Genomic DNA, 24,880 nt, shown 5'->3' on the forward strand with positions numbered 1-24,880 from the left:
ATAAAAGAGACAAAAAGCGCAGAATGTGGCTGTTTTCCCCTTATTAGTTGTGAAATGTGGTTACGTGACAAATTGTTGATTTGTCCATTTCAACAAATAATGGATGAAATGCACATTTCTACACAAACTGTACACCTTTTTTGTGAATTTGAATGAAAATGCCCTCACCTGTGCGAGGAGCCTGCCGTCAGTGCAGAGACTTGAATGGACTTATTCCCTTCTAAAGTCCACAGTTTATTGCCAAGGCTTGAGTGTGTGTGTGCAATGATTGAGTGACAGAGTGAAGGAGAGAGATTTTTCTTTGATAAATAGCTATATTATTATTATTATTCTTTTATTTTTTTATTTTTACAGTGTATTGTATACGATACTTATCTGGGATACTCCTTTTTGCTCTTTCAAAGTCACCACATGCATGAACCCTGAGTAATTAAGTCACAGTCATAGCTTTGATTCTCTGTAGGGATTATTTCTTTATTATTATTATACATTGGCTGTATAGTTATAGGTTGCATATACACAAAGTAATGGTACACACTCCTTGGAACAATGTGCCATTCTCACATCAAACATCACTCAGTTTATTGCTTCATATTTTACACAGCATGTATTAAAGGAAATGACGCTTTATTTTAATTTTGTGTCAAAACTTTCCTGTACACTAGGTGGCAGCAGTGAGTGGCACTAGAACTGACAGAAAGAAACATGAGCAGTCCTAGTAATGACAATAATATTAATAGTAATAATACAAAAACAATGTTTTGCTTTAAATAAAACAAAATAGGTCAGAGTAATAATACATTTAATGCAACTACTGAAATATGTAAATACGAAAAAAATAAAATAAAATGAGAGATGACACTTGAGAAAAAGTCAAGTTTTTTCACACTTCAGGTTCTTCATTACCTCTGAGCTAATTTAGCTCCATTTGAACACCAAGCCAGTTAGCCCAGGAATAAAACGTATGTATATTGTATACTGTATATATTTGCATTTTTCAGCCCTCTGGACTCTGGTTTCTATAAACGTGCCTGGATGAGACTGGGTTTGCAGTTTAAAATCTTTGACTCGATTTTAAGACACTGTTCAGAGTTGTCCAAACAAACACTGGAGCTTTTATGTGATGAATCACCACTGGACCGATTAATGTCAAATCTTTAAACACTGAGCTGTTGGGGATGGAAAACACTGCTTCATCTGAGGGTGAGTTTCAGAGCCTGGTAGCAGCACTGCACCAGGATGAAGAATTTTTTGTCTGGAAATCTTATACAAAGAAAGTTGTTGTCTCTTCATATCCACATCCTCGTTCCTCACCTTTATGCATTCATTTCTTCTTCTTTTTCCTTCCTTCCTTCCTTCCTTCCTTCCTTCCTTCCTTCCTTTCTTTCTTTCTTTCTTTCTTTCTTTTTTTTTATTTTATTTTTTACATACTTTGGTTTTACAACTGCACTTCACAAACACATCCAATACACATTCAGTTTTCCTTCTCTTCTCCAGTTTTACCAGCAGCAACCATTTTGCAGGTGAACAGATGTTGATATGACAGCATGCACCAGCAGTGAGTCAAGATAAATGCAAAATACTAAAAGGTTGAGACATCTGTAATGGTTCACAGATGCTTGTTACATCAGGTTTGTGGAATCAGAACCAAAATATTCTTCTGATATCAGTTCAAACCTTCTTTTTTTTTTTTTTTTTTTTAACCATGCCATTATATTCTATTGTGAACATCTGGTGGTGTGTGGGTTTATCTGGCTCTCAGCTACCATGCATGAAATGTTTGCTGGACTTTGTTCTCATGGCTGCATTTTTTTAAAACATCTATTCTGACAAGCATTGCTTATAACCTATCCATCAACAGTACTGATAAAACTCGACTTCCTTCAACACATATTCACCTGCTCTCCCCTCTCACTTCCCTTTCACCTGCCTGATTTTCACATTTCACACATACTTTCACCTGATCAAACCTGTTATTTTACTGCATTTTGTCTTCACACCGCTTAGTGTGAAAGTATTCTCAGACAACACGCTCTGTTCAGTGCCTCTGAGAAAAAGGACGTCTTTTCACTACGCAGTTGATGAGCTTGGTTTTATGAAAGTTCAACCGCGTGTTGTTGTTTTTTTTTCAATGAACAGCATACAAAAATAAAGTGACATTCAAAGATCAAGATTATTTGGATCATGTCAGATGAAGCCTTATAATTCCAAGCTCATGGTCTCGTGTTTTCAGCTAAGTGAACTTAAGTGGATCTTGAAGCTGCATCCAAAAGATAAGGAGTTTTTGGTGTTTTGTTTTTTTCTATTCAGCGTCCGTCATGCGGCTGAACTCTAGTAAAGTTGTCAAGCTTCTGTTGCTAAAAAAAAAAAAAGATTCAGGCAATTTCCCCTAAACTCTGCAGCAACTCAGCGAAAACATATTATGATTCTACTGTAACATGGCTCTGTGGTTCCAGCGTTACATCCAAAACAAACCAAAACTAAAGTGTTCATCAAAACTTTAAGCTCCATCTTTGTCTCTTTCTCTTAGCCTCCTGGCTACCTCCATCTTTTGCTCCTTCTTTCTGCCCTCGTGCTTCCTCTTCTGTGTGTGCATGCTCCCAATCTGGGCTTTATGCCAGTGAGCGTTGTCTGGGTTTGATCCTTGGATACAGCTGGAGAGAGAGCGGGAGAGAGAGGTGGTGGGGGGGACAGAGGGCGGGGTCAGTACATCATGTTTACATTGTTCTCAAGGTGGCTGGACATCATGAAGGCAGGTCGTAAGAATAAATCTGTTTCTCCTGGTACACCGCTTAATTCACTGAATGAACGGGGCTGGGAATTGACTGCACTTCCTGTTGAGTGCAGATTGAAACCTACCATGTATGAATGTAAATGTACAGACCCAAGATTCAGTGATTGTTTCACTGAGGCGTTGTGGGAATAGTGTGGTGGCAGCCGCATGGTTGGCATTGTAAAGTGCTAATGTGATGGACAGTTTTATGAAAGAGCTTTACTGCTACATGCATGACGCACAAAAGCAGAAAACGTGTCCTATCATAAATAAGACTGACACATCAATAATAGAATAACATTGACTTATCCAGTAAACATTTTCTTTGCATTTTGGATTAAGGAAATATACTGTTCTAAAATAATAATCATCCAGATGTGAAAATACCAAATCAAGATCACAAACTAAATCTGTTCACTCATTACTGGCTCCATCTTATTTCTGTTCATCAAATACACTTAGAACTTGATGTTTTACAGTAAGATCCAGTCAGCTTCTCTTTCTGTAAAAGTAAGGTGAAACTAACTTACTAAATAGATTCTGGAGCCCATTAAAAGACTGGAATTATATATTGAATGGCTTGAAAGGCCTTGTTGTGTGTTTTGATGGGACCTAACACTTGTCAGCATTACCTGGAGCTGTAGGGAGTTGACCATATGTTAAATTGCTCCGCCAACAGCGATTGGCTAATCATAGTTAAGTAGCCATAACTAGGCACAGAAGGTCTATTAAGCTTTGAATTGTTCAACATGGTTTTGGGTCTGTACTGTTATAATAGAAATACATGGAATTTAAAGAGGAACTATGCAAGTCCGCTCGCTTTTCTGCTGTTTGGTTACGCTGCTCTCAGCCATGTGCATTTGTTGACAATGAAGCCGGCCAAAAATCAATAAATGGAGCAGTGGAAAACGTTACATAACATAAACGATGTTACGGTGCGTGTGTTTGTGTAGTCTTGACCGTTGAAAGGTTTTAACTTTACAAAACAAAACAAAAAAAAGAGCTAAAACGCTTTTTCACACTTCACACTACGTTTTTCTATGCTTGCACACGTTTACAGTGAGGTGGGGTGTGTGTTGGGATGTTTGTTCTCTCACCCCCAGCAGGTTCCTTGGTACATATCCCTCCCTGTCATTCAGTCGTGCCCACCACCACTCCGTCTCAGTCTCGTCACGTCGACGAAGAACAGTGAGGGCGTCGCCCTCGCTGAAGGAGAGCTCATCAGCCTGCTGGGCCGAGTAGTTCCAGAGGGCGTACACCAAGCCTTTGTTCATCACACCCAACTTTTCCTGTACACCTGAGAGAGATAAGATAAGAATAAGATTAGGTTTTTGTCACTTTCAGAGAACATTCATTGAATTGTCCTCTGATTATCTACATTGTAACATGGTTTCAAATGTGTTTTCCACAAGTCCCAAAAGGAAAATGAACCTTCTCCCCCAGATTTAAAAGTTATTGCCCCATGTGGGCTTGAGCAAATGTTGAGTTTACATTTCTTTGATTCCATCTATACATACCATAGAGAAACTGAGAACACTGTGTGTAGCCCTCTTCCATTTCTTCACATTTGTCTGCTGCTGTTTCAACGTCGCTAATTGTTGTGGCAAAAATGGCTGCCCCGGACTCCACCAGCATCTTACAGAGGTGGACGCTGTTACACGAAGCAGCACAGTGCAGAGGAGTCCTGGGAGAGACAACAGAAAAAATACGACTTTAAACTCTGATAAGGAAAAGGACAGATGTTCCTGTAATGCACTTGTAACTTATATCTAATAGGCACAATTATGTCATCATGATACAGGCTGACATTAACTAAACATGAATTCAGCTGACTGCATCAGTAATTAAATCAAGAAACTCCTGAATATGGAGCCTCATTAGACTTGGTAATCTCTTCCCTTAATACTGCTAAGGCAGCTGAGCCAAGAATGAATTTAGAAATGCAATTATCTCTGTCATTGTTGCCTCCGAGCTCAGCTCCAGCGTCACTGTCACAGAGTGTGTTCATTACCCATGCTCCCTCCAGTCATGCAGCGACTCCACTGCTCTGTTGTTAGTCTGACTTATTACATTACTCAACAGTACTGACCATCCGTCACTGTCAGCTGCATTTACGTTCACTCCGAAGTCCAGCAGAAACTTGACTATATGGTGGTGTCCAGCGCAGACAGCATTATGAAGAGGAGTTATGCCTTCGTCATTAGGCATACTGGGATTTTCCACCTTAGAGACAGATGAGAGAAAAGACACAAAAATTCAGTCAAATTCTGATACTGAACGTTGGCACACATTAATAGCTATTTGCAGCTTTAATGAAAAAAAAATGCTCTTCACTGCGGAACTCAGGATAGTGAAAGATCGTTTGAACAGCTTGGAAATTGTTGAGTTGTTGAGTCAAAGTGCCTCAGGGTGTGATACCTTCAAAACTGAGCTTGTTCTGGATGTGAAGCATCTGAATGCTTCTTTGAGTAGCAGCTAGAGTCTACCAGTTTGAAGAGTCAGTGAGCACTTCTGTCCAGCCTCCATGTGAAAGATGTCAGGAGTAGATCAGGATTTGCATTGCAAGATGTAAGGCTTTGTTCACAGGAGCTCTGTGCTGCATTAACACACTGATACAATGTGATTGTGTGTCCTCAACAATAAATCTGCACACAACTGAGACCAGCTATCCCATGATAGTATTGCTGAGGATCAAAGATATCATACTAAATTTGTATTATCCTGAAGGCATTGAAGGATTTACACTTTTCCAGTTAGTGGCAAATCTGTTGAGGCGATTTGTGTGTGGGTGCACAGTATTTGTTGGCATGTAAAACTATTCCTCTATTGCATAATGGATTTTGTCCTTTCAACACAAATGTCAAAAAATAAATAAAATCACAGAATTTTAGAGGTGGACATTGGAAACATTAGGTGCATTTTTATCAGTTAAACAGAAGATACAATAAAAGATCCCTTCCATCAGATTTAAACCGCACCACAACACTGAAAATCAGTAGTAGTGTATCTCCAATTGCAACCCCAATTTTCATTTTCTTCAATCAAACTATTATTTATTCATTTATCATCTAAAAAACAACAAAGAATGTAGCACTCTTGCCACATTTGCCATGCTGTAAACTATGGTGTTCCTCAAGGCGCTGTACTCGGTCCAGTACTTTTCTCCACTTCTCTGAAGATGATTCATTTTTTTATTACTCCTTATAATGGCTCCTTTCACTCCATTTTAAAAACTATCCCTCCTCTAGAGATTGCTTGAGCCTTTCTTTCTATGTCTGTGATTTTTTTTTTCTGGGTATATAGTCCTAATCTCCTTGAAGAGAACAGGATGGATTTAGAATTATGCTAGTTTTAGGCTTTTAAATATAAAACCTGTTAACAGTTAACTTAAAACATAGTATTTTACCTCATAGATAATTCTCTGCACCAGATCAAACTCTCCCTCTAGCGATGCATCCAGCAGCAGAGCTAGAGGATTAAACTTGACTCGGAGACCGTGGCCTGTCCGCTCTGATGACGGCTTCTTCAGGTTGGTTCGCTTCGCCTGCAGCACACAGGGGGAAAGAGAAAGTGTTGACGATGCAGAACAGGAACTGCTGAAGTGCTTACTGTGTAATCTGGCACATTGACGTTTGTAAAGAACAACTTTTTTTTTGTTTAGGATTCCAGAACTGAGAAACATGTAAGAAGTGAAGTGTGTTACATGCACTGGTCATAGGTATTAGAAAGGGAGTTATGCATATGGCAAGCCCCAGTTCTGTGTTGTGTTTAACTGATATCAGGTGAAATGATATTTATACCCTACCTTAGGCTGTGAAGGAGGTGCAGGGGGGGATGGAGAGGAGTGGCCTACAGAGCTGCGGGCAGGACTGGATCCTCTCTGGTTGTTATTGTTCTGGTCCTCTGGCTTATCAGGTGCAGGGGATAGACTGGATTTGGCCGGCGGAGACACATTATTGACAGTTTCTACCGTTGCCGTTGTCTCTTTGGATGTTTCAACAGTAATAGATGGAGGGGACAAGCGCTGGGAGTCTGAGTTCAGGTTCTGAGCTTCACCCTCTATAGCTGCCACATTGATGTGCTTGTCACCAGCTTCAACATTTCCATTAGCCGAGTGGATGCTGTCCATGTCACCCAAAAGGCAGTCGGGCTGGTAGAAGGTGTTGCCTGGAAGAGTAAGAGAGGCCATTAAAGCATCATATGATTCAGTAGTGCCTTTAAGATACTCTTCAAATACATACTATGGTATATAAACCAACTGATCCAAAATAAGGTTGTGTCTTACCTGAGACTCCTTCCATACCTCCAGCCAGTGTGTTAAACCTGTACAAGAGTAATAAGATTCATCAGTTTCAATTGTAGTGTTAGATTCAGTTGTCTGTATGGTGGTGCACAGTATAGTGCTGACCTCTGGTACAGTAGTTTTTGGATATTTGGCCCCTGTGGGCCCTCAGGTTCAGTGATTGAGCTCCGTTTCTTCAGCGGTCGTGGAGCATTGCTGAGGCGTCGGCGGAGAACCTCCAGGTCAGCATCACTCTGGTAACGCAGCTGAGAGTGGGCTGTGGACACAGGTAGGAGGGATCCTGCAATGTTTACAACTAGACATTATCACTTGTATTGTCTATGCTTCAGTTATTAATTGCTATTTCTCCCTCAAATCCAAAGTGATCACTTATTTGCCATAGTATTTCTTTTTGAGGAAATTATCACAAGTCAACTTTGCAAATGACGCATAATAATGTAACTGTGAGAATCGATAACATCACTGGAGCCAAAACTGGCAGATTTATGGCAGCACACTGGCTGACTCTGATTTATTGTCTGGCACCTACCAACTGGGGTGAGCTTTGTGGGACTTAGGGGACGAGGGATGTTATCTACACTCGGTGGAGGGATGATTTGCCCATCGCTGCTTTCTCCTCCTCCTTTTCCTCCTTCTTTATCTGTTATATCATCTCCTCCTGCTCTTACTCCTCCTCCCTGGAGGAAAGGAACAGGGGATGGAGAGGTGGAGGAGGTGGGGAGGATGGGTTTGCCGTAGACTACGACAAAGGACAAAGGGAAAGAGACAGACACAGGTATTCATTTGAAGACACAGAGACAACAATACATATACAATATCTTTGGCTTGAATAATAATAACAACTAATCTCCAGTATAATTTGCTGTTTAATTACCTGCTTTGACAGTGGTTCTGTTGCTGAGAGATCCATAGTTTTTGGCTTGAGGCTGCTGGAGGTACATACTGTAGATGGAACTGCTGTTCATAGTCGCGGGGCCCTTCCTGGGTGACTGGGGCCTTGAGGGATGGTCTGGGACATAGGGACGTACAGCCACGGCCGGAGGGGGATCAGTTCGCTCTGTTTGCGGGGAGAGTGGAGAGGGCTGGGCAGTGGTGGTGGAGCCTAACACAGGAACGGAAAATAATATATATATATAAAAATTAGTATGACAAAAAGAAATGACTTTAAGGTTCATCATTCAATTTCTGTGGAATCAAGACCTTTTGTTTTCTTATGTTTCAATAAATAATCTAAATTATAGCAGGTCAGACATCAAGTAAAGAACAACTCTTGTCCTTAGATGACCTTGGCTTGAATTCGGAGGGACAGAGATCCGCTGCTGTATCTGCTGTGAGGAGGACGATGAGGAGGAGGTGGAAGATGTGGTGGAAGAGCGAGGCCAGCCCAGAGTACCGGGGGCAGAACGGGGCAGGGAGCTGGTGACACAGTGATGCCCCGCTGCCTGGTGGGTGGCACTGGGGTAGGTACCATAACCAGAGGGACGCTGGGGGGAGAGAGAGGGACACAGTAATGAAAAGAGAGACATCGTTTAAAAATGAGTTTCTTGAAGTTTGATTGCATAATCTAATTTTCCACTTAAAACTGGCATGACTTTTTTGGAAAGTCCCCCCCCCCCCCGCCCAAGATGTCTCTTGGGTTGAAGAGTTCACACAGCCATTTAACTGCACTGGTCTTCAAAGTGAAAGTTAAGGAGGATCCTTAATGGCCTCAGTGGGATCTTTATCAAAATGAAGAATATTTTAATGTCCCGACTCACTTATCTTCATTACATAACTTCTGAAAAAATCTTGTAATGGTCATTTTCACAGAACCTGCTGTAGAACAGTACCTGCTCTGGACTGTTGGTCCTCCAGTCTGACACGCTCTTACTGATGGTCGGCCATGATGCTTCATTAGCTAAATGGAGAGAGAAAGCATGAGAGTGGAAGTGTTGAGACAGGAACAAAGGTTACAACAGTAAAAGGCAATTAAGGAGAGGAAGAGGCAAAGACAGAAACAAACAGAGAGGGAAATCACAAAAAAAAGTTCCTGATGTATCTTAAAATAGGTAAAAGGTGAGATGGAGTTACGGGAGTAAGAGACATGTTGAAAACTACATTATAGTGTGATGAGGCTGAAAAAGGTCTAGGTGCTCACATGTTGTAGGAATATGTTATTGCTAAAATAAAAAATATAACTGAAAACTGAAAAAATAACTGAAATCAGAGCATATTATTCATATAGGATCATAAACACAGTTATCAGACTGTGAACCCCACATCCTTTGGGGCTGCAATGAGGCCCACACAGTCCATCGACAGCTGAACAATTATGCAATATCTGGAACAGACTCTAAGTCGTCAAATTATTTCTAATTTGACCTGACAAGGGAGGCTTTCAATTGTCAAACCTCGACAAAACAAATACTGTAATGTAACAAGACAAGCGCTAAATTGCTTTACAGCCACTCTGCAGGTTCAGATTGGTGATTACAGGGCATGTACCACAGCAAACACAAGCTGAGCGTCTTCGAAGTGGTAGGACAAAAGCCTCTGATCGAGAGCTTAGTTGCAAAAATGTATGGGTAGTGTGGTAACATTGTGTTGCTATGTTGTTATATCAGATGAAGGAATAAAATATTTATAGTAGGCCTAACTGAGGATTGCAGTCATATAATTGACTTTTGGGTGCTGTTCACCTTAAGAATTACACTGGGCGGTGGTTAACACAGGAAAAACCCTGAAACACAGTGAAATCCAAAACCCCAAACAACAAACAGCTGCTGCCTCGGAGATTTAGAAGTGACTCCAGTGGCTGAGCTAAAATAGTAGCTCTCGAAAATGAAGCCAATGCTGTAAACAGAGGTATCAGCTGGATGTGGAAAGTAGCAGTTTAACCCAGCCTCGATCCGTCGCCGCAGAGGGTGTTACATAACTAAATGACACAGTCCAATCCAGCACTGAGGTCACAGCCACGGTCAGTCGCTTAAATCTTGATCCAATGTTGCCCGTTACCTCGTGACGGTCCTGGAGGGCAGTGACCTGGCTTAATGCTTCACTAGTTTCACTGCAGGTTAACAAACTCACCATGGTGGAGTCCAGTGAAAAGGAAATAGCCATGTGAAAGTCAGCATGTAACTGGTTCACACAATATTAATATTAGCAAACCACAGCACAGTGTCAGCAGGCATTCGAAGACTGATACTGACACTTGTTGTTTGGCAGCACACTTTATTATTACCTCTGTGTGAGAGGAACTGATACACTGCAAAGAAGTACAGTATCAACAAAACCATGGTTGTGTCCAAAACCATTCTCTCACTCACTAGAATTGCAAATTGACTATATAGTGGACTACATAGGCAGTAATGAGGGATTTTGGACACAGCCTATGTCTTTATCTGTTCTCACAGAAACAGTGGTGCTTTCTGTTAAAAGCTCGCTGCCACTGCCAGTATGCAAACGTGCTTGCAAAGACAATGTTAGCATGGTAATGTTAAAGCAGATTTTCATGCTGGCCTACATGTGTTAGCATGCTAATATTTGCTTTTTTGCTATTTTATTTTTATTTTATTTTATCTTATTTTTATTTGATTAATTCACTTTCACCTTTCACCTTGTAACTGCGTTTGGAAAGGTGCTGTATAAATAAAGTTATTACTTATTATCTTAGCACCAAATAAAATATTAAAACACTGACTCGGGGCGTCGTTTAGCTTAGTTGGTAGAGCAGGCGCCCCATATACAGAGGCTATAGTCTTCGCTGCAGCCGGCCCTGTATCGAGTCCCCCCTCTCTCTGCCTCCCATTGGCTGTATGTCTTGACTGTACTGTCCATTAAAGGCAAAAACCCCCAATATATACAGTATATATATTAAACAAAAACGAAAAAAAAAAACCTATAAAACCTTTCTACCTCACATCATAAAAAGTTGGCTGTAGTTTTGTCAAAGTATCAGTGTGTTGGCTCACCTCTCTGTGGCCGTGTCACAGCTCTGGTACGTGAGTCTCAGACTAATACTGATTAACTAGTGAACCTTCGGCGTCCCGCTCTCGGGACAGTAAGCTGTGCTGTGCAACCTGTTGAATGCTGCTGTAACCTGGTGACCTCTGGAAGACGACAGTCACGACAGGAAACAAACAGTCAGCTTTGAGCGAGGTGGAAACTTGGCCCCCTGCCTGAGAGCCCAGATTAGATGCAGTACTGAGGAGGAAAGACAGTAGGGGGTAAAGGACCGCGGCACCTTCACTGTACGTTCTGGTGCAGAAGACAAAACGTGACCAGGGCGCTCAGGTCAAGAAATTTGAGAAGCCTATCGAACTTAATCGTTGCTTTTATCACCTCAATCACTAAAATTAAGAATGGCACACAGTACAACTGAGTGTGTTCTCTATAATGTTTGGATGGCAGAGTTATCTAGCAGAGTTGAATACTTTGGGAAACAGAGTGTGAGTGTTAGGTGAGACAACTGCTACCACTCTCATATCTGTAAATCAGTGTGGAGAGAAGCAAACATCCCTCTCTCTGCACCCTCTAATCAACAACAACAGACTCCAGGAAGTCTCCACCCACTCAAGAAAAACTTTAAGCTGTTTTTACACTTCAGTTATTGTTTCTTTCACAGATTAAACAAACCAGATAACATGTTAATTAATTAATTAATTAATTTAGTTCTAGAGATGCTGGTAAGTTACGTGGCTATTGTCTTTGATATTGCTCAGATAGAGCTAGGGTAGTTACCTTTTTGAGTCTTTTGTGCTTTTGGCACAACCACGAGGTATCAATCATTTTACCTAAGTCACAAATAAGTGTATCTCCCATAAGGTTGAACTGTTGCTCCATAGGGACTGTCACATTTAATATTATGTGCTGTGATCAAGTTGCACTCACCTTTCATATGAGACTGACTATTTATTAAAAGGACAAGTTTATCTGCCTAGGCATTCATCTGTAAAACTCAGGCATCAGGATCTTTGAAGCTCTTCTACTGAACATTAACCGAGGCTCCCCATGGGACATTCAAACAGGGAGCATTTGTTTTTGAAGATCTGCCATGCAGATCCTGTTACCACTCTCTTGCATATATTAGTCAGTGCAATATAAAACCATTACTCTTGATCACAAGGAATCTCAATGAACACATGTATCCCTTTCTTCTCGTTTAATCCCAGTAGAAATCCATCCAATTGTTGCAGTGATTTCACTTTGCTCTGCAACACTGCAGACTGCTTCTACTGTATTATTCATACGGTACCAACATTTGTTAGAGAGCTTTAATCTCTCTGCTGACAGCAACAACAGCTGTCATGACCCTGCACTCTCCTATTCTAAAATCTGAAGTTATCAGAGTCACGCAGACAGAAAGAAATATTACACATACTCAATATAGCTACAAGTTAGTGTACCTCAGACTTCCTTTCATTCATTGGCTGTGCCTGCCTGCTCAGTGGACTGTTGACATGATTTGCAACAATCTTTTTTTTTTCCACATTACATAAGCTGGGATAATAAATAGAGCTGTGGCATTTGCTCTGGCATTCAAGAACACAATGGGATTTGTAACATTGCTGGTTCAAAACACTTTGCTTATAAACACACTGTTAAACTGAGAAAGAATATTCTGCTAATTCCAGCTTGGTTCAATGATATATGACTATAAGCTACATGAGTATCTGAATGTGTGTGTGATTAAAGTTTTGTGTCTAAGTTATGTGTATGAAATGTGCTATATCAATAAATTTGACTTGACTTGACTAAGGCATACCGGTGGTTCAGCATTTTGGGAAATACACATATTCACTGTCTTGTCAATAATAGATGAGAATATCAATACCACACTGATGCCTCTATGCTACTTAAGGCTCATTTTCATTTTTTCAATAATTAAACAAATTAGATAACTTGCTAGCTTGAGATGCAAGAGGGCAGTTTGTTTTTCGTTTGGATGAAGCCACATCATTGAAACTTTACAGCCACAGTTGTAGACGATATCCTTTTTTTACTGCTCCACCCTCTCTCACTGGGCAGGAGGATGTGAGGAAATAATTGAATGTGGGTCTAAGTCCCGACTGCGGTTTGCCCTCAGTTTATTTTTCCCTGCTGACCTTCCTGACCCCGGAGCAGCTGCTGGCTCTCAGATATCATGTCTGTGTCCTTATACACATGACCCTTTCACTCAGGTCATATTCTGTAGCTGATTCAATTATGTTCTCTCTCTCCTCACCATCTGGCCTGTACAGTTGGACATGAACACTCCGCAACATGCACGGATTGAATGCAGCCTTCGATTTTTCACTCCGCAAGAAGAAAGAAATTTGCTCCCAGGCCTGCGAGAAAACACGGCATTTTGTTCTTGCAGCCACAGTTTGGGAGTTCTCGCAGCTTGTTTTCGACACATCAGCTGGGCAGAAATTTTTTCTCGTATGGTGTCTGTCATCTATCGTGTGATTGGCCAGAATTTTAAAGTGGGCAGGGTCAATGCGGAAATATTGTATATTTCAAATTTCATATTGAGAGGTTGAACATGCCACCTCCGTTGCCTCTTTCTTTCCATCTCCTCCATAATATCAGTAAACCCTCCTCCTCCGTCGCTTCAAACGTGTTGTCCTCCTCCTCCTCAATCAATGAAAAAATTGCCATCTCCGCCATTGTTGTTGTTCTCGTTGGTACAGTTAGATTTCCACAGGGAAATCAATACCATATCCTTAGCGCGCTTGACGTGTACTGCAGTGGGTACTGCAATGCCCTGGTCAGAACATACTTTGTTCTTGTTGGGAGAACAAACAAATTTGTTCTTGCGGAGTATGAACAGGCCATAAGACTCAAACTTGGGAAATGCTATGCGATCCTTTGTATCTTCAGCCATCAGGCTTTTTTATTCTTCTGCAAATGGTCGATGAGCTGACAGACAAATGAATTTCCCTTCGGGGATTAATAAAGTAATTCGTATTCGTATGTCATTGGAATAAATCAAATGAATCATGTGGAAATTGCCTGCATGACACCTCTGGGTGTGTGTGGTAGAATGAGGAATCGGGTGCTGCTAGCTAGTGCTGCTAGTGAAGCTAGTGGTGAGTACGTTTCTCTAACACCTTCAAGGGACTCACTGTTACTGTTGCCCCCCTGAGGGGACTGAGGCCCCTCCCACGTGTCAGTGGGCTCTGACAGGACGATGTCTAAATCTGACACTTTCCATTGGCTGGGAGGGTTCCTGACGCCAATCCTGTCCTCCTCTGTCATATGGCCACACCCACCGCCACCACAATACCACATCACAACAACAAACCACCAAAAACAACAACCACATGCACAACACACACACACACACACATCATCGTGACGACATCATAACGATGTGACAAAACATTTACAGCGACATTCACAACAACAACCACCACCGCCACAACATCAACAAGTGACAAGACAATAATCACAAATTTTACCAGTAACATCAACACATTAACATCAACAACAACAGATAAGGGAAAGGAAACAAAAAAAAAGGAGCCGACAGACAGGAAAAGGAAATAGAAGGACAGTAAATTAGAGCCTGGACAGAGATGTAAGATAATCAGCAAGAGTAGAGCAAAAAAAAGGCTATTTTAGACCTACCCGAGAGGGAGCGGGTGTGGCTGAGTGGAGTGGGTTTGGGTGGAGGGTCGGCAGGGAGGGGGTACGCGGCCTCCTGTCTGCCTTCAGCTGGAACCTGGATGTAGGGGCAGACGGCCGCCACCCGGCCCAAAACTCCGCCAGCGGGGTGGGAGGAGGTCTGAGGGGAGGACACGCCTCCTCCGTTCATACGGCTCAACTGGAGGAGGAGATCAGAGAGAGATGAAGTAACTGCACAGACAATTTTATAAACTGTCGGGGGGAATTAAAATGATCGACAGTTCAGGATAGGTTTTGTACCTCTGCTCTCTTCTTATGCAGTCGCTCCCTCAGGTCTCCGATGCGCTGATCCATCACCGTCACCTGGGCGTTCCTCTTGTTCAGCAGGTCCTTGTTCTGGGCCAGCTTGCTGCTCTGCTCCAGGTTGTGGCGGTTGCGAGCCTGAAACACACACACACACACCGGGAAAACGCAGCGTTACATGATCCCTTTGGTGAAAACTACTGCATTTCTCACCAAATAAAGTGAAGTATGAATTATCATTTACCTGCAGCTCCTGGTAGAGTTTCCTCAGCTCCAGCGCTGCGGGGCCAGAGAGGGGCGATCCTTTCTGGCCACTGGAGACACCATGCGACCCGGTGTGTGCGCCATGGGCCGGCGCAACAGAGTGTAATTGAAGGCGCCCTCTCCTCAGATCCTCCAACTGCTGAGTCAGCTGGAAATGACAGTTTTGAAAAGGATTTAACAACAACTCATATTTTTTGGTATAAGTGATCTTGAATCTCTGCTGTAATAAACTTTCCACTCTGAAGTTTACCTGGTCCACTCTGACGACTGCAGACTGCAGCTCGGCCTGCTTCTCCTGAAACAGGCTGCTCACATGTTCAATCTCTGCAGCTGGAGACAGATGCCAGGAGAGAAATTAGAGACATTCACGGTGACATGAGATCATTTCTTCTGTCTTTATTCATAACGCTAGCTGATTTGATTGTGTCTCTATAGGGATAGTTCAACATTTTGGCAAATTGGCCCATTGCCGTAATCCCTATAGTTTTAGGAGTAGGTTCGTTACCTTTAATTGTCGGTGCCGGCTATTTTTAGAACGTTACGAGACAGAGTTGTTTTCAAGGTAAATGCAGAGACTGCTTGCCGAAAAACTGCCCCCAATGGGAACGTGTATCAGCTGTTTTGTATGAATTTACCTCGAAAACAACTCTGTCTCGTAACGTTCCGTTATTATCTCATAGCGTGGTGAATGTGCAAGTCACAACTTGTCTACGAGAGCGTTTTGGAGTTGTTGGTATTTGATGAGTTTGATGAGGGAAACCAAGAAATCCCATTAGCCTCCATAGCGTAGCTCTGAGCAGCTCGCGGCTCTGCTCCACCTTTCTAAAAATAGCTTGCACCCACAATTAAAGGTAACGAACCTACTGCTAAAACTATAGGGATTATGGCAATGGGCCAATTTGCCCAAATGTTGAACTATCCCTTTAAGGTTTCTGAGTGTGTATGCGGCTATAATAGTCTGGTATATTTAACATGGAGCACATATTGCAGTATACATGCACCTGAGCTGAATATCTATTGAAGTGAAGTGAAGAGTGAAGAGTTAATATACAATACAGTGTACTACTGTTTTGCTCAGGCTTCCCTCATGTCGTAGCAGCAAAACTATTTCAGCAGATTAAATTCATGATGTATGTTGTCTCTTTTAATATGTAGTCATGAACTGTAATCCATAGTCATCATCTCTGCAGTGAGTTCAGTGGGTTGAGGCTTACAGAGGTTTCCGTTGATCAGTTTGCTGTAGTCCACTTGACCTCTCATGGCTCGGATCTTCTTCAGCTTTGCCTCCTGGGTATCCACCCGCTCCTTCAGCCGCTGCAGCTTCTCAGCCTCCGACTAAGCCAGGAGACGGAGAGCACAAACAACAAAAGCTAATTAATTAATCTTGAGGTAGCACCAATATATACATAACAAGAGTGTTTTAATGCATATACATGTGAGTGTTGAAAAAATGTGAACCTCCTCTTTAAGACTAATAGAATACTACTACTTATTATTAAAATGTGTTACAATACAGACAAACACAAGGACCTCACCTGTGACTGCCCCTGGTTGGATCTGCCTCCCTGATGGAGATACCTCAGTCTCTGCTCCTATGGGGAGAGAAGATGATGACATGATGACTAACCCCTACAATCATGTCTCTATGCCTTTTCATCTCCCACCCCTCTATAGCAAACACTCCCTCTCACTTGCAGGTCCAGAGAACCAGGTTTCTCAGCTTGTTACTAAGAGTGACTGGGCCCCACAGAAAAAGTCAGGAGGAGAACACGCTGCTGCTCTGTCACACTGTCGGTGAACAAAAATAGTTTTGCAGTGTTCTGAGTCATTAATCAAAGCTGTCAGTCCTCCGCCGTCAGTTTGTCCTCTGATTCTCACACACACTTAGGTTTATTGTGGCTCAACCGTTTCACATTCATCAAGCTGTCACTCAGAAGTGTGTTAATACTGTCTCTGATAACGGTGCTGCCATAAAATAAAATCATATTTATAATAGAATATACTGTAAATGTTGCACATCTATCCTGTTATTATGTTGATGATCAACTGTTTGGAAGTTCATATAAATACTAAATGTTGTATATATTTTGTATCACTAATTATTAACGTGTTAAAAGATGTGCCATGAAAGCCCGTGCACGTTCACACTCCGTCCACACAGGCGGTTTAACTCGCGGCGCCTGATCCTTGTCTCGTCTCTCCAGACAGAGGCTGACTGACAGCTTCCTCACGCCCCTGTTAATCTATCGCACTTGTTACGACGTTTGGACACTTGCCACCTTTAGCGCCGTGTATTCGCTCACATAGTAGGTGACATCATGCAGTTCCCATCAAAGCTCCACCCACCTGGTTACCCAGCAACTGAAAACATCTATGTAGCTGTAAGAGCAAGTGAGTAAACACTTCAACTTATTATTCCTGAAAAGCTCTATCACCTGTTTCTTCAGTGACCACAGTCCAAATAGAGTGATGCATGTTTATCTTTTAGTGAGCCCTTAATAAAACACTAAAAAAAAAAAAGTAAAGCTTTATGACTGTAACAGCATAATGTACCTGCTGCGATTTCTACACATCATGTGTAGTTGTGATAATCATGGGGCTATTGATTCTCATTTATGATAAAGCATTTATCCTGCAAATAAAGAATAGAGAGGGAGAGAGAGAAAGGGAATGAAAAACAAGGCCTGCTGTGCTGCTGACTGAGGCAGTTTACACCTCTCTCTCTCTCTGTGTCGTGCTGGCACGTAGTACAGCTGACCTGCGTGTCTCTCCCACACACACACACACACACAGAGGAAGAGGGAAATGGAATGTTGGCAAGAAGCCTCCCATCATTCACTGGAACCACACGCACACACACACACACGTTCGCACATTAACTCACAATACAAACACAAATAACACGTTACATAACAGGAGCTTGTTTCATTACACTGACAACGTAGGAGTTAATGTGCATGTGGACGGTGGCAGTGCAGTAGCTGTGTTTTGGATCTGTTTTTTATTTTTTTTTTTTTTTACAGAAATCCTCTGCTCATGTTGTATCATGGCAGCTCGGGGACTTTTCCACCCCGAGAGGGAAATACTTCTGTACTTAGACACTGGAAGGAAACTGTCATTTTAACAGGGAAATTGCTGCTTTTTAAAAAAAAGGAAAAAAAATGCTGAAAATCAGCACAAAGTTGCCACGCTCGGCCTTGAGAAACCACAATTGGCCAAATCACAGTTGGCAGCTGAAAATATTCCAGTTACTTCTTGAAAACCTTCTAACGCACTCGAGCCTGAAAAGACATTTTATCTAATGAGTGAAGAGATTTTTCTTCTCGGTCCCTCTGACGCTTTCCTGGAGTACAAATTCTGCTTCAACTTCCCAGCAGCTGTGGCTCCCCGGATGACCTCACTTCCTGTCTACGCAAAGTTCACTTCCTCGGAATTAGGGATAAGCGACCGTGATGTGTGTGTGTGTCTCTCTCTCTGACACACACACAAAACCTGAATAGTTTTCTCCTGAACCTAATGGAGCTATTCTTTCCTGTCAGTCCTTAAACCCTGACCTGGATCACATGTCCTGTTAAAAGGACAACGTATGAGCCGTGATCCTCTCACACACACACACACACACACACACACACACTTGCACACATTCCTCTGAGGCCTTCGCTGCCGGGGCCTCGTGGCCGTCCGACCTTTTCAGACGGTCTCTACTGTAGATAACCTTACACTTACTGACAGATAATCCATTCAAGTTACCTTGGCGACCAACATCTGTTGCTGAGCCTCTATTTGTTGTTGCTGTCTTGTGGCCATTTCCTGGAGCTCAGAGAGGGTCAGCTCCACACGGGGAACCTACACACACACACACACACACACACACACAAAGGTATATATATTTATCAGTCAGTGTCAGTTTTAAATATATTTGAATAGTCTTCAGCCTTCCAATATCTTCATACTAATCTTCAACAATTCAAGTAATTTCCAATCATTTCATACAGCCTCCGTCTTCCATCTTCTACTTTTACTCTTCAGATGTTGTTTCATCTTTTCAACATTGATTCGACAATTTCTTCACTTAATTCAGCAATTCAGCAACAATTTATTCAGCTCATTCAGCTTCCAGCTTTCAGCATTCACCCGTATTTCCTTCAGGAAATGCATTCTCTAGTTATATATTAATACAGTGCACCCCTTTACTTCTGTGTATCTCCATGACACATAACTGATGAGATGACACACAGCTGCACACACATCATCTCACACTTTAGGTCATGGAGCACCTGCAGAAATGTTATTGGGCCGGCAGCTGGTGGCCTTGGCAGGGTGACAGAATTATAGTGTCAGTTGGAGGGATCCTATCTGCCCTGGTCATTTCAGCGCTGTGACACAGGTATCAACATCAGCTAGAGGGGGAAAAAAAGTCAAATCACACTAATCGTTCGCTCCGTGTTTCACCATCGGTTTCACCACTGTTGTGGATGTTCTTGTTGATTATTGTACAGAACAAACATTTCTATGATTGTAGGAGGAAATGTTTGTGTCCGTGTGTGTGTGTGTGTGTGAGTACATTTTTTGGGGGGTTGAGGGTGTGGTGGTGGGGGAGGGGGCGGGGGATGCCTTTAGCAGACAACAGCGGAAGGTTTCAGCCCAGCCACATCCTGCTATTGTGCATGTTCACCCATGGATATACACTAACAGGCGCGCAGCCGCGCACACACAAACAGCACCTGGTCTGTTACAGTTGTGTCCAGCTCAGGGCTTGACAATGCAAAAGTCTCCAAATGTGATGGGAAATAGGATCAAGCTTTTATCTGAACCAGTGTTACTGCATTAACACAGCAAAGCCAGTTTATACAATCCAAAAACATTCATCTAAATTACTTGAAATGATCAACAGACTTGTTTTGTGCTGATGGTAAAACCTTGATCAGTTGCTTCAACCCCTGTAGCTCTGAAACTGTTACTAAATGTGGATATAGCAGATATATTAGCTTGTAATTAGTGATTTAAAGGGCATGTGATTCAAGAATAAGGACAATATCACACTGATTTCAATCAAACTCAGTGTCTGCCTGGGTTAAGTGAGAAATCGTCTCCCATTAGAAGCTGCCGAAGCTCCAGTCAGTTTTGTAAATCCTCACATATCTCAGTGGACACTTCAGTGCCATGACTCAGGGAGGAGCTGATGAAAAACTCAGTAGAAATCAGTTAAACAAATTAAAGCCACTGGCCATTTTACAGCTCAGGGAGTAGATTCTCTGACTCTGGCAGCATTAGCACTGAGCTAAATATCAGTATCAGTGATTAATGACACCGATAGCCACACTGGGCCAGAGGCAGCATCACTGCCTTCGGGGCTAACCTATAGCAATCCTCACTGACATTATGCAGACACAGTAATCCAACATAATGCTGCAGACCACATCACGTTTTTAGACGATGACATTATGCACATTACACCGGTCTCTTCCAGTCAGTGGTGCTACATATCATTAGCTAACTGCTGACCTATGGGATTCTGCTGATCCTCACTTTGATGTGCATTATGAAGAATCTGCAGATATGAACCGGACTCCTGCTAATGCACTCCAAGAATTATCAGTGTTAGCATGTGGAAACACAGCAGATAGTGATGTAGTTGCATTAAATGTATTGAAACAATATAAATCCAAGGAGCTATTCCCACATTAGGCAGTGACTCAGTGACTGCCTTCATTGTTCTTTATGTTGCAGAAAATCTGTTTCATATACAGAGGATACATCTCCATTACATATACTCAAAAAGTGTTCCCTTTATTGGATACACCTACACAATCTAATCCAATACAGCAGTCCCGTTATGAACTATAAAGAGTACAATCCTCAGTGTTTGTCGACACTGTCATAGAGGTGTTTAATTATGTGTTTTGGCAATGAGGTCAGACTTAGTTGTGGTGTTGCGCTGGGCTGCATTAAATTCAGAGGAGTCTCATCTAAGTAAAGAGGGAGGGCTGAACAGTCTCAGTGTAATGCAGTTCACTTAACTATGGCAGTAGGGTGGGGGCCGATTAGGCCACAGCCCCACGAGGATTAGCCCCGTGTAGCTCCACCGTGTCTGCTAGACGTCTGACATACAAACGTTTACTGTACACACAAGGTGGAGAATATACCTGTGGATATAAACTGTGAACCGAGGAACGGGTCAGTTTTGTGAACTGATAAAACTGGATTCATGGTTCTGGCTTCCTGTCCAACGTTCACGCTGTGAACTTTTCCTCTGGGGGTGAACCAGACCAGTAAAGTTGTGGGTCAGGAAAGCAAACCAGTGAGCTGAAACTCATTACAGACTTGTGTTAAAGCTGAGGGGGCAGTTACCTCCAGGCTCATCACTACGCCCCTTCATGCACCGTGACACTGTTTTCACATTCTTACTTGAAAATGTTAATAGTAGAACATTGATTATAGCTGCTTGAAGTCTACTTTTTATCCTGTTTGCTGTGGCTCTGGTGACAGGCTATAGTGGCTGCAGTGTTACTTGTGCTTGGCAGAGCTGAATGGCTGGCAGAAAATGTAACCCTTACAAAAACTCAACACAGCGAGGAAGTAGATTCATCCGCACCTGGCAGGATCATTGTGGCAATAAAAATGCAAAGTTTTACAGATCTCCTGCTGTGTTACTTGCTTTTTCATATGAGCTGTGAACATTTTCTGTTATTGCGCCTTAATATTCAATCAGTTCAAGCAGTATATTTCCAAAGCTGCCTGGCCTCTGCTCGGATTATTACGATATTAACAAAAAACAATCTTTATTTAGTTGGCAGCACTTTTAACTTTAAGTATCAATGATTTTTTTTCAGTATGGACATCACAGTATGATGATTAAAACTCATTTTCAAATGCTAATACAACTCAATTTCTTCTATCACGCCCTTTATAGTTAGTGTCCATTGTATCCATTATGTGAAAATGTGTTGAATAAACTGAATTTTCTTCCACCCTTCACTGCATCTGAGCTTCTAAAAGCAAATTAATTTGATGTTGGAGGTTTGAAAAACTATTTTCACAGGCAGCTTGGTCATCAAACTGTAACAAAAATCTGAAAATCTGCTGTTTTTACAGATATCAGGTTTCCTAAAGCAAACAGTAAGTGACAGGATGTGCAGACTGTTTGGACTAAAGATCACCAGAGAGTTAAACATCTCGTTTGTTTTCTCCCCCTGTGAAGTTTGCATCTCCACATGCTGTAATTTCTACCCCTGTAATGACGACATGCATTCCCACAGCAGCCGAAAAGTTAACAATCCACCTGACACTTAACAGCAGTCTCATGTATTCTACCTCTCATGCTGCCGAGACGCTGCACAAACACGGCGCAGACTGCTCCGCTCCGCTGCGAGCCCCCCCCCCAGGGCTGACGTTAACATGCAGTTTGTATCAGCCTCCCGCTGTGCTGTATTTACCTGCAGGCTGTCCCATGTGATCCTGCAGGAGCGGACTTTAATTTTGCTGCATTGTCCTTCAACAGTAAATTCCTGCACCAGATCCACCTCATTCCACTCCATCCTCACAGCCGCTCAGAGAGAGAGACACACACACTGGACCTTAATGGGCTCAGATGGAAAAAAAATTGTTGCCAGAGGCTTGGAGGGAGAAAAGCTTAAAGGAGGGGGAAACGAGAGCGATCCTTATCACAACTTTCCCTCTCTCTCGTCTGCCTGGTGATGTGCTGTGATTTACGACACCCTCTCCCCCTCGCTCTCTGCCTCTCTCGCTCGGCCCACGCTCCCCCTCCCTTTCCCTCTCTCTCTCTCTCTCTCTCTCTCTCTTCCTCTCTTTCGCTCTCTCAGTTATTGGTGTGTAATCATATGACGTGTGAACAGAGTGGAAAGCCCATTAATGTGACACTGCATTCAGTTATTACCAACATGTAAACCTATGAATTGGCACAAAAGACAAAAAGAAAGTCATTCCCTATAGAAAACAGTACCTCCCTCTTTCCCTCTATCGTCCCATCTTTCTATCATCCTCTCTTTTATACCTCTTCTGACACTCCAATTATCTCTTTTCTCTATTTCCCCCAACCTTTCATTCCTCTCTTCATCCCCTTTCACCCCTTCTTCCTCTACAATATCTTTTCTAATCATTTCTTCATCTGCATTCCTTCATCCCTCTCTCTTTCAGTCCTTGTCATTCCTCTGCAGCTGGCTTTTTGCTGCAGCGACTTCCCCTTCTCTCTCTCTCTCTCTCCCCCACACACCTCCCCTCTTTCTTTCTCCCACTTTCTCTCAGAAGGGAAATCACTGCACCACAGCCTGATGGGGCACGAGCTGCTCTCAATCAAGCCTCTGCCTCCAGCTCCAGATGTGTGTTCTGAGGAAGAGGAAGATGATGATGATGATGATGATGATGTCGATAATGTTGATGCCGGCAGATTAACGGCCGTGCGAGCGTGCGCCGCAATCTCGTGGCACACATTCCCGCCAGATGCGGCACAACGCACGCACACGCTCACGACATGTATGTGCGTGGACGACACACAAGGAGTAGCAGCTGACTCCTGCTGCGTCATATTTTCCTCCTCTCCCTTTCTCGCTCTCTGCAACACACACACACACACACACACACACACACACACACACACACACACACACACACACACACACACACACACACACACGCACACACACACACACACAGTGACATGTGACTTAACTGCTGCGTCATACATTTTCTCTTTCACTCTCTGAAACAGACACACATCTGTTTCACTCGGTTTCACACACACACACACACACACACACACACACACACGCACACGCACATCCAGTAATGCAAGCAGACTGGAATTTTTGCCAGTGCAGTTGTTCTGGGTTCAGGAATCTGTGTGTGTGTGTGTGTGTGTGTGTGTGTGTGTGTGTGTGTGTGTGTGTGTGTGTGTGTGTGTGGCGATGACAACATAAAATGTGGGACAATTTAACAGTGATCTATGATAATGTAGAATTAAATATAAGTCATTATTAGCACTTTTGAAATTGGAAGACATTTTCCTTCATATTCAGCAGCAGTTAGAGGCTGATACTGATATGTTTGAACTGCTAAACTCTCCAGCAGAAATGGACTCTTTTACAAGGCTTTAAAATTATTTTTGGAAAGTCAGCAACTCTTCAAAGGAAAACCTCCAAATTTGGGGGAAAACGGCCGTGACTGTGACCGGCGTTACACTACATGATGAAGGCACAACAAAATCTTCAAGTGTTCCCTTTAGATAGCAATCTGTGCAAATATAGGACTAAGTTAGATGTTCCTTTTTGCTTTATAACATTATCTGAAGTTGATTCCATGGCAAATGTAAGTCTAATGTCTTTGATAAGGAATCTAATGGCTACAAATCTGTTCTTAGAACCAACTAAATAAAAACATTTGCTGGACCAAAAAATCCTATTTCCTCTGATTAAAGGGGCAAATTACAGACAGCGTGCAAAACTGCTACATGTAGAGTTTAGTGCCACACCGGGTCATTCCCAGCCAACTTGAATTGGTTTTATTTCACCAAGCGAGTTAGCTAGCCAATACAGGTGAAGGCCAATGCTGCTACTGTAAAACACAGTGTCATTTGACTTTATTACCACTCGACCAATTGTTTTTATAAAATTATAAAGTCAAAGTGAGTGAAA

At 42.4% G+C, this 24,880-nt stretch overlaps 1 protein-coding gene across 2 annotated transcripts in view; it reads right to left on the reverse strand.

Moving 5' to 3' along the window:
* Positions 1-497: 497 nt before the first annotated feature.
* LOC311005755 (apoptosis-stimulating of p53 protein 1-like) overlaps positions 498-24,880 on the reverse strand; it is a 40,891-nt gene continuing 16,508 nt past the window's right edge. The window contains exons 5-24 of one of the 2 annotated variants that reach the window (XM_083998307.1): positions 18,981-19,076; positions 16,766-16,822; positions 16,445-16,565; positions 15,481-15,560; positions 15,211-15,378; positions 14,964-15,104; positions 14,667-14,862; positions 14,162-14,287; positions 8,906-8,973; positions 8,362-8,560; positions 7,951-8,178; positions 7,606-7,815; positions 7,182-7,332; positions 7,059-7,096; positions 6,579-6,940; positions 6,180-6,317; positions 4,863-4,996; positions 4,291-4,457; positions 3,871-4,070; positions 498-2,654 (exon numbers count right to left, since the gene is read on the reverse strand). In XM_083998307.1, the coding sequence (XP_083854433.1) occupies positions 2,613-2,654; positions 3,871-4,070; positions 4,291-4,457; positions 4,863-4,996; positions 6,180-6,317; positions 6,579-6,940; positions 7,059-7,096; positions 7,182-7,332; positions 7,606-7,815; positions 7,951-8,178; positions 8,362-8,560; positions 8,906-8,973; positions 14,162-14,287; positions 14,667-14,862; positions 14,964-15,104; positions 15,211-15,378; positions 15,481-15,560; positions 16,445-16,565; positions 16,766-16,822; positions 18,981-19,076 (2,922 nt within the window). In that variant the 3' untranslated portion in view covers positions 498-2,612. The remainder of the gene's footprint in view (positions 2,655-3,870; positions 4,071-4,290; positions 4,458-4,862; positions 4,997-6,179; positions 6,318-6,578; positions 6,941-7,058; positions 7,097-7,181; positions 7,333-7,605; positions 7,816-7,950; positions 8,179-8,361; positions 8,561-8,905; positions 8,974-14,161; positions 14,288-14,666; positions 14,863-14,963; positions 15,105-15,210; positions 15,379-15,480; positions 15,561-16,444; positions 16,566-16,765; positions 16,823-18,980; positions 19,077-24,880) is intronic. The other variant, XM_083998308.1, reaches the window with a different exon arrangement.

This window comes from Trachurus trachurus, assembly GCF_905171665.1.
Source record: "Trachurus trachurus genome assembly, chromosome: 22".
Taxonomy (NCBI): domain Eukaryota; kingdom Metazoa; phylum Chordata; class Actinopteri; order Carangiformes; family Carangidae; genus Trachurus; species Trachurus trachurus.